At 33.2% G+C, this 10,823-nt stretch overlaps 1 protein-coding gene across 1 annotated transcript; it reads right to left on the bottom strand.

Annotated features, from left to right (window-relative positions):
* Positions 1-603: 603 nt before the first annotated feature.
* Positions 604-7,795, bottom strand: LOC115444932 (putative peptidyl-prolyl cis-trans isomerase dodo). The gene is made up of 3 exons (XM_030170933.2): positions 7,500-7,795; positions 2,059-2,274; positions 604-932 (listed from the first exon to the last, which is right to left on the bottom strand). Exons 1-3 carry the CDS (start codon positions 7,558-7,560, stop codon positions 712-714), a joined length of 498 nt encoding a protein of 165 aa, XP_030026793.1. The 5' UTR covers positions 7,561-7,795; the 3' UTR covers positions 604-711.
* Positions 7,796-10,823: the final 3,028 nt, after the last annotated feature.

Here is a 10,823-nt window from a genome sequence, read left to right as displayed (position 1 = left end):
TTTAGCCTGAAAAACTTTATAACGCGGGCGGAGCCGCGGGCAAAAGCTAGTTTTAAATAAAATGCGACATATATACTATGGGTCGTATTTTATGGTGGCTAAATAAACCTTTAATAAAAGTTGCCAATGTACTGAGGCATTCAGTTCGACTATTAAATTGAATAATATTTATTGTAATTTTGCAAGTGGGTACTCTTGTAGATATAGTTTCCATCGGTATAGGGCCTCGGTCACTACCCTGGGAGTAATTACCCCTGCGGGGGTAAATCAGCTATTTCACGGGGGTAAAGAGAACCTTAATATAGGATCATAAAATAAAAAAAGTTAAAGAGCTGACGTTACAATTGGCTGTTGTGCAATTTATGATTAATTAAAAATTTATTATGTATTGGCTTGTATTGATTGTCTCAGTAACATTTTGATGGTGGGGTAAAATTTGTTTTCACATAGATCACAGGGGTAACAATATTGCAAAGGTTAGGAACCACTGGTATAGCGGGTACGTGTCACACTGTAATATATTATGTATATTATTATGTTGTAATAAAAACACTTTATATGTTTATCCTATTGCAATATAACGATATAATTCAAACTATCGCATATAAATAAACGATTGTTTTATTAAGCATTAAATTCCCGCCGGTAAGTATTTGAGTAATTTATATATTAAGTATGATTATAGTATTTTCAAAGCGAATGCATCAGTATTTAAGCTGTTCGTAATATAATATGGACACCTGACTGAGTATCAATTATTTGGCTAAGCTGACCAATCTTCAGCGCAAAAGCCGCGTCTTCGAATGGCTTCTGCATTTGGCCCTTTTTGAATCGCCCCAAGTCACCATCGCGTTTAGCCGACGAGCAATCAGAGTACGCCCTCGCCAATTCCTCAAATGTAGCCTCTTTGTTGATGATCTTTCGACGATATTCTGAAAATAAGGTGAAAAAATCCTTAGTAACAATGGCAATACATAGCCATGTAATAGATAAATACTTCGCATGGACAAAACTGTTAATGTCATGCTTCGAAACCCCGTACAAGACCAATTTTGGACAAATTGTTAATTTAGCGGAAATAAGAATCTGATTAGTAGTTGTTGAGATTAGCGCGTTCAAACAAACTCTTCAGCTTTATGTATTGATTATTATGACTGTTATTGTTGTACGAATGTTTCATGAATGTCTTAAGGAGTATTGTGGTAGGTTATTTACGCTCAACGAGCGTTTGTTTTATCCATTCCCAGTTTTCAATTGTTAGCTCCTTGTGAGCGAATTTACAGGATCGGACTTTATTCAATATATTTTAAACATAAATTCTGAATAAGAATTTTAATATATGTGATACTATATTTTATTTCCTTTGCAAGTCCAGGGGAATTACAAAGTCCAAATAATAAATTATAAATTTATTTTTCACTTGCGGTCCGGACAGACGTCCTATCCTAAAAAGGAGATAAAATCCTAGCACCTAACCTATCCTACAGCGCGACCTACCGAGTCTAAGTGTAAATCTAAATCGTCCAGGAACCCACCCGAAAGCACATAAAAATCATTGAATACCGGAAATACTTTGGAACCGGAACATAAGTCTCGCTATATATTTTCCCGGGATAGAAAGAAGCCTATGCCCCTTGGTCTCAAATGATGCGGCGGGGGACTTAGTTATATAATATTATATCTTTTAGAAGTTTTTAAGAGGAACAACACCGTCGTACTTGATTGTTCCACTGTTTACGCAGCGCACGCAATGGAAGCTCTCAAAAGGAATAATTTTACGTTTTTGCACCATTTTTCATTGATGTCATAGCGTGTGTTACATAGCCTATAGCCATCCTCGATAAATAGGCTATCCAAAACTAAAATAATTTTTCAAGTCAAATCAGTGGATCCTGAGATTATCGCGATCAAACAAACAAACTCTTCAGATTTATACTAGAATACAATTCTTCAGAATTATATTATAATAGTATAGAACATAGATAGAAAGATAGATAAGTCCATTACACAAAGTGCTGAGAGGGCCCAGCATTGGTAAATGTAGTTTGAAGATATTACCAGTTAATAGCTCGACAGCTTCCTCCTTGTTCCTAGTTATATTTTCTTCGCGCCACGAGGAAGGTCTGCGGCTTCCCGCATGCTTCACCAGCAGATGGCTGCATTGTACTTCTCTGGGTAAGTCGCTATCCTCGTCATCATCTTCGAGAGAAGCAGGGGCATCAGGCCTATCCCACTGAGACTTCTTTGTGTACTTGTTAAGGTAATACGTATTTCCTGAAAAATATACATATCAAGTTATATCTTTGAATGCGGCGATAGCCTAGTTGGGAGTGGCACAGACTGCAGAGACGAATGTTCGCATTCAAAACTATAGTGCATATGAAACCATTATTTACGGACATCGTTTTATATTTTGTCAAATATGTATGTTACTGGTTAACGATATTTTTTGTTTTTGTAATTAAAAACGAATGATCTACAAGTGACAAGCAGAAACTGACTTGAAGACTAGCTGATTGACTTATCAATCAACGCTCAGCACGACTTCTTCTACAATATAGGTAATGGTTTTTTAAGGTTGTTTTCAATTATTTGTTAAAATTTCAATTGAATAGAAATTAAACTCATCAAAGTTCCACTATAGTAAGTTCATATAGTTATAGTAAGTTCACTGTTCTTGTTTCTAATTCCTAATATTAGTAGATGATAACATTGAGGAACACAGTGCTGAAGGGACACATAACAAAAATAATCGCAAGTGAAGATTAATACAATGGAAAAAAACTTTTTATTCTTTAAAACTTTTTAGACAAATACATTCACACTTTATACAATGCAATATACGTCGTGCTCACAATCTTGAGTACATGTGGTACTAAGTAAGCTTAGTCTTTATTTTTATAATACAAAATAATGTTTGACGTGTCAACCTATACCCCAGCTTGCGATTCGTAACATGTTACACGACCTCAACTTTAAATGAATAGATAATTCTGGTTAAATGTTCTTCATATTGGTACCACATTGCTTCATTGCGGCTTGACGCTAGAAACAATGAATGCGGTGCTAGCTAGCTACCCAGAGAATGCGCAAAAAACCAACCACCAGTAAAAGCTAAACCTAAACACTTGTAAACCCTCACAATTATAAAGCATTTGAACATCTCCTTGCGAACGGTATCCAATGTCGTTATCGATCAGGTTTGACTTATTTTGTAGGTGTTGCAGCTTAAATTCTTGGAAGTTTAAAAAGGTTTGAGTAGGCTACAGCGTTGTTGACACTGCTTATTATTTGAAATATACTTGTACGTGTCTGTCTCTCCTTTAACATAAAATTTGTTACTTTATTTTGTCGAAACATCCAAAACATATGGTTTCGTAGTTATACAAGTCATCTTTCATAAGTTCCCAATATTTATTTCACAATGGAATCTTTTTGTGCGATCAATTTCACACTTCAATGTTCCCCTAACTTATGTTTATTAACAAACTCAAATCGGTAGTAATTCTTTTTGTTTTATATTTCGTAACTTCTTTTATTTTTAGAGAAAACAGTATATAGCTTAATTTTGCTCTTTGTTGGAATGATTCTTGAGTGATTATAAATATATTATTAAAGTGAATAATGTAAATTGTGGATTGATACATAAAAAGTGCAAAAGCTCGAAACACATCAACAAAAATCTGTATTTATCATGTTAATAATTAATTATGTAGGAAGAAAGCCGCGAGGTGACACGAGTACCTAACTAGTTTAGCAGCGTAAACGTTATATATCCATAATAAACGTTATACAACCATATGACATTTTTCTATTAGGTTTAAAAAAAAAGGTTCCAAGTAAAATACAAAGTACACTTCTTCTTTAAATAATAAACATTCTGAGATATTAAAATGACTCTAACAAATGAGCAACTGTTTAATGGAGGCATTCTTTGTTAATGAAAAATGCTACTTAAGGAATGCATTAGAAATCAGGTGACAGTATACATTTTAGGTTGAGGAAAAAGTTTCTTCGCATTTTGTATAAAACCTTAAGACTTCTTTTTGCAAAGTTTACTTATAGGTACTGAAAATTAGAGTATATACAGGTCGTCCCAGAAAATTGTGTCAAGCGGTGGTGATTCGGATTCGCTAAGGTGTGCTCTATCTCTGGTCCTCCGCTTGATACTATTTTCTGGGACACCCTGTATATGCCATTTTGTTTGATGACTTTTTGGCATCTTGTAGAAAGTGTCATGATCCCATTGCTGTGGAAATATTAGGAATTCCGATCAAAAAATTGCGACAAATAATTTTGACAGTCCTCCCTTAATGTTAACCTGGCACTGCACTGATATTAACACCTCCCAGCCAAACTCTTAATTTTTGCTAAGTGGCTAAAGATGTGTGTGGTCGAGCGTTATCGTGACACACCTTTCTATTGATAAATTCCAGCCGCTTTCTCTCAACTTCTTGCTTTAATCTCATTCGTTGTTGGCAGTAGAGATCCGACCCGATGGTTCTACCCGGCAGTAAAAGCTCATAATGAACAATACCCTTCCAATCCCACCATACGTACAGCATCACCTTATTGCGAGTTAACCCAGATTTTACCACAGTGTATGAAGCCTGACCGATCTTTGACCGTTAGTGTCGTATGTGAACATACAAATGTCACATCACTTGGTGAAAAGTGATGTGACATTTGTAAGTTATCAATCTCTTCAAATACGGTTCGGTTTCATTACGTCTCAATAAATTATAATCTCTAATGTGTACAAATTTCATTAGGTTTTTTTCAATAAGTTCATGTGGCACCCTAATACCAAATGTGTCAGTGGTCAATACTCAGTACTTTAGCTATATTGTAACCATTGATATGTCGATCTCCACTTTTCAAACATGGTGTCCACTTTATTCGTAACGGGGCCACCAGAGAAAGGTACATCCTTGGCATCAAAATTCCTGAATTGAAAAGGTTTAAACCAACTTTGTGCTACTATTACTGACAATGCAGATCGAAAAACATAAAAAAATAACATTTTTTCTTTTTTGTGTTTTAAAATTTTATAAACACAGCATATAGAAAAATAGTTGAAAACATAATTTTTTTTTTAATGTCGTCAAAACCAGCCAGACAACCAACCAACCAGCAAAAAGTACAGCCAAAGATATTTTATTACAAGTTTATACATACTATATGCGAAATAACTTGTTACCCGACCTATTATGCCTTTGCCCACATTGTTATTATACCACACAAATGTCTTGTAGCATGAAGAATATATGAAACTACATCACAACTATGTATATCAACATACATTATCTCCACACATTTGCAATGAACATTCCAAACTTGGTTTTTACCTTTATTGAATTGTTCTTATCTGCTTCCATCCACAATGCAGCTATCAATATTCAAGTATACCATGGAACCGTTTGTAATGTACTAAAAAATACAAGTATCAAAATGTTACTCTAGATACAGAGTGGAATATTTTTTTTATTCAAAGGAAAATATTAGACAGCCAAATTTTACAAGTGCATTCACCATGCTAATGGTCCTGAGCATGTTGTGTACAAATACTTCTAGTACCTATTATAGATGATTTTTTCTAAGCAGGCAGCCACTATAACAAACTAAAATAACCTGGCATAATATTACGTGTATGTCCTGATTAAGGAAATTCCTCAAACAATAGTAAATTCGAAAATGTGTATTGTGTTTAAATAATGTATATTTTTAAGTTAGACCATTAGTTTGGGAAAACTTAAAGAGACCTTCATTCCCCAGTAATACCCAACTTAATAAAGCAAGTATTTTTATTTATGTATCATTCTTTAATAAAATCCATTGAATGTAGGAGAGGAGTAGAGAACCTGTACTTACTGTCCTCAGACTTGGTTCTAGCACCAGAAGAATTTCTAGATGGTAATAGAAAAAATTAACCTACCGTTAACCAACTCAGTTCTATCAACAAAGGAGCTTTTTGCCGGTAATAAAAAAAAACCTAACCTGCAGCTGTCATGTGAATTGGTTTTGTCACTAAGAAGTTTTGTAAGTAAGAGTTGGACTCACACAGTGATGATTCTGTACCAACTGATAGGAATCTTAGTATATAGGTATATATTTAGTTTTAGGATATTTTTCTTAACATCTGCTATAAGTCATTTCTTTTACTTAAATTTTATAATTCTCAACCAAGAGGAAATACCCAACAGGTTTTGATTTTCTTGTGAAACTTAAAGATATGTGTAAATCCTTTTTTTCACAACTAAAAGAGAAGTTAGGCCTGATAATTTAAATAAAATTTCTATTTGATACTTCTATATATTACTAAGAAAGAGTCTTGACAAACAAACATACAAACAACAAAGTGATCATAAAAGAGTTCCATGAGAGGTAAGCAACCCTAAAAATAACCCTAAGCTCCTATTATCTGAATCACTTCTATCATGAAAAACCAATATCTGGGTGGTAAAAAAAAACCTTAACCTGCTATCATAATACTTCTTCTCTGAGTCTTTAAAAAAGATTACCCTAACCAGCTATTATCTCCATTGACAGAATAAATCAAATCTGTGGTAAATTTGTTTTGTTTTAACCATTTAAACAGACATAGTAGTTAAAAACTATCTAAAGTACCAAATAAAATTCTGCTTCATGCATATGTGACTACCTTCATATGAAGGTATTTTCAGGCATTGCTTTGCTATGGAGGGAAGTGGACAATCAATATTTCCAACTCTTCTCTATCCTTCTATGTGATTAATTTCATGAGACTGAGACTCACTGAGCTTCCCCACTTGGAGTCATAAAATGTGTGCCACCACCAATGCTGGCTTACAGGAGTTGTAGTGGTGGGTATGAGAGCAGGAAAGTCTCATATTTTCATATGAATTTTGAAATTTTTAAAACCATTCTAAAAGTCGACTAAAATTAAATTTGCAGGCTTGAGACAAACTCCCTTAACCCTCAGACTATGATATAATTTATAATTAGAAGAAAACTTTTAATGAAAAGAAAGTTAAACACTTTTAAAAGTAAGAACCTGGGCAAATACAGCATGACAAGGAAGAGTGGCTGCCCGCTATTGTAGTTCTTAGGTCTGGACAGAAAACTATATTTCTTATATCTGATAAGTATTTTATTAAAGTAAAAATAACCCAATATTGGAATCAAGGTCCGATAGTGGAAACGTCTTCCAACACATCATAGGGTAGTTATAAGCTTATTGACACGCGGATCGTCCTACTATCATCACCTAGAAGAAGAGGAAGAATCCGCGTGAGTACAAATTAGTACCTTTATTCTATAAACTAGACATACATTTTCGCTATAACAATTCTATAGTAACTATAGTGGTAATTATATTTATTTAGTTTTTTTTACCCACTCTTTTGCTTTGTCTCTTTCACTTGCTATTCGGATTAAAGTAACTTGTAATTGTTTCTATTTAGTTAATCAATCATCCTCCACGTCGTAGGAAATTTGAATTAAAATGTTTTTTTACTAACCAGTACTCCTACTTTTACGTGCCTCCCAGCCTTCAGGTAGGTTGTCGTCCTGACTCGCCATGATTATTTTTTAAACTAAAAGCACTCTTACAATCTCTTCAAATTAGATGTTTGCACAACTGAATTCAGGAAGCAATAGTTTCCAATAAACTAATGCAAATAGTATAACGTTATCGGTTAGATGGGTCAGATCGGCCAGAACAGAAGTTATAAAAACGGTGAACCAAAGGTATTCTATTATTTTCCCTTTTTATTGGGAAGGCAAAGGCTTCTAGCATATACAGCCTCGTCATTAAAGAACGAAAGAAAATTTTAAAGGAAAGCCAGGGTTACCAATTCCCAAAAACGCTTACCGCTAATACTAAGTGAAAAAATGCACCAGATTGTGATGATGGTTCCAGACCAAGTAACCACGCAGGTCTTCACGGGATACGGCGAGTTCTCAGAGTATCTGCAACGATTCAAATGCGAAGAGAGCTCGACATGTCCCTGTGACACCGGTCAGGATGAAAATATCTCGCACATCATAACAGAATATCCAATATACTGATTCCAAAGACTGGAAGTAGAAAGAGACTTTGATGCTAATATAAATAAAGAAAACATAAACAATATAATTAACGCAAAAACAAAAGTACTCAATTTTATAGAAAATTATAACACACTAGCACGTAAAGTAATAAATAAGAATAGGAACAATGAATTAATTACTAATAATACAAATATTGGTAATATTCATACATTCGCTTAAATAAATATCAAGCCATTTTTTAAAATTCGGTACGGGTTCCACACCATCGCGTTGTATTCCACTCTATTACGCACATAAGCTTTGTACAGCATTACGTGTATTACTGCCGAGTCCTTAAAAGTAGAACAAAATCTCATTACAAAGCCTAGAATTTTGTTGGCCTTTTTGCAGGTTGACAAAATATGTTTTTGGAAGGACAACCGAGAGTTAATTTTATCAATCCCCATCTATTTACCGCCAATGTGATAGCCAAATTGTAACAGTTTGCGCTTCCGAGTAAATTATATAAGTAGTTTTACATTTAACAAAATAGTTTTTTACGTGTAGAGCATACAGAGTTTTCGGAGAATGAAGTAAAATTATTTAAATTTTTATATTAGACATATATATAACTATACGAATATTACACCAAAAAGTACTAAAATAGTGTTTTTGAAAACGTAGCTTATTTGTAATTTAGGGTAACAGACTAACAGAAATAACATTTGATGAATATAATTTTTTTTACAACGTTTTCATCAGGTTTTCATTTTATTTTCGATATTGATTTTGATTTCATAAGAGTTATCCATAAAATTCAGTTAAAGACCCTATGAATATCTATTTTAGGGAACATTTTTATAAAAATTGCTTTATATTTTTTTTTTTATAAACTTATAATAATTAATTAACAATATAAACATCTAGATATCTTTTTAAGTGTTTGCACGTGGTTACAGGTCTATTTTTTTTAAATTCACCACTCAATTTCCTGCGCAAACATTTGCTAGGTAATTTCTACATCTGAATCTAGATATCACTTACTTAACTATGTTAGTTCAATGAAATTTATTGAATTTGATTATTTTTCAATATATCTTAATGTCGAAAAAGGCAAAACTTGTTGAATTCAACATCATCGCATAATTATGCGAAATACTTAACAAAAAAGTATGTGTGCACATGTTAAGCACGTAAGATGTTATTCTTCATCGGGGTACCAAGTTAAAAAACTTTCTAAAAACTTTATCCTTCGCGTTTTTCTAAGTTTGTAGAAAAAACGATATCAATAATCGAAAAAAGGGTATTTGATACATTTAAAAGAGTTTTATTAAAACGCATTAAGTATCTGGTTATATAAATTTATGTCATATAATAATTTAATTTTTCCGGACTTTTGAATTATTATTTGTATCTATTATTGATTCATATATTTATTTATACACTTATTACATACTAGCTTCGGCCCGCAGCTTCGCCCGCGTGGATTTCAGACTTAAAAAATGGAGGAGGTGCTCAATTTGTCGGGATGTTTTTTATTGTATGGTGGTATGCAGGTGGTCCGATTGTCCGGTCAGGGTCTAATGATGGGATCCTGGTGAAATCGAAGGAAGCATATAGTATGATTCAGTATTCACGCGTGATGGCTTATTATTAGCGTATTTCATGTATAACTTTGGTGTTTCTATACCGATTTCTATGATTCTTTTTATGGAATATTTAATAATGTTAACTTTTTTAATTAGGGATGACTGAGAGTGTTATAAACGTAAGAGTAGACGAATATAATGAGAAAGCTTCGAACTGCTAAGCTATCGGCTGTTACACGTGTTATTGTGAGTCAACCATAAAAGATAGACATATGCTGTCGTGGGATATTTTTTACATAATTTTAAGGAGAACATTTCCGTCATACATGATTTCTGTGTAACTTTAACCATTAAGGTTGCACACGCGACGGAAGCTTAAAAAATGGAGTAACTTCTCCCGTTTTCCCAACATTTCCCTTCACTGCTCTGCTCCTATTAATTGTAGCGTAATGAAAAGTATACTATAACTAGCTCAGGAGTATGAAAAATAATTGTACCAAGTTTCGTTAAAATCCGTCGAGTAATTTTTGTTTCTATAACGGTTATACAGACAGACAAAATTTTTACTAATTACATTTTTGGCATCAGTATCGATCCCTAATCACCCCCTGATAGTTATTTTGGAAATATATTTCATGTACAGAATTGATATCTCTCTATAGATTTATTATAAGTATAGATTAAATATTAATTTAAGTAATAACTAGCTCATTTAGTGACGGTGGGCATGCGCACTGTAAAAATGTACTCTCTTCCATTGACGTAGTACATATATATCGATGCTCTAATCATTTTTCTCTAACGCGCCCAACAAAAGTATAACTAAAGAACCTGTCTTTACCTGAGGTCTTTATGTTCTCAAAGACAATTTTATAGTTTTATACATAATATAATTCCCGCCAAAATTTTACTAATATAGCAACTTCTAAATAGAGATAGAATAGTAAGAACTTCTAGCGATTTTTTTTTATATTATAGATAAACATTATCTTGTTATCATGTTACCCGTTGGCAACATTGCTAGAAACTAAAGAGAATAAAATCTGGAAAGTGACCTAAAATATATTGAAGTTTTAACCGCGAGTATGGATTCTAGGTGTTGTTTATAATGTTTTATTGCTTTGAATATTTTCTTTTTCATTTTACGGACCATAGGCGAACATCTATTTTTTTAAAGTCTTCAAGTGCGTAATATATTAGGCATACTTATAATATTGGTTTATG

This window comes from Manduca sexta, chromosome 27 (assembly GCF_014839805.1).
Source record: "Manduca sexta isolate Smith_Timp_Sample1 chromosome 27, JHU_Msex_v1.0, whole genome shotgun sequence".
Taxonomy (NCBI): Eukaryota; Metazoa; Arthropoda; class Insecta; order Lepidoptera; family Sphingidae; genus Manduca; species Manduca sexta.
This window is presented reverse-complemented; position numbering and strand designations above follow the sequence as displayed.

Bases quoted from the DNA above. Each gene is read 5' to 3' on its own strand.
- LOC115444932 (XM_030170933.2), bottom strand. From the start codon at position 7,560: ATGGCGAGTCAGGACGACAACCTACCTGAAGGCTGGGAGGCACGTAAA. The intron at 2,275-7,499 runs GTTAGTAAAAAA...TATATTTTTCAG, and splicing joins ACGTAAAAGTAGGAGTACTG to GAAATACGTATTACCTTAAC. The intron at 933-2,058 runs GTAATATCTTCA...CCTTATTTTCAG, and splicing joins AGCTGTCGAGCTATTAACTG to AATATCGTCGAAAGATCATC.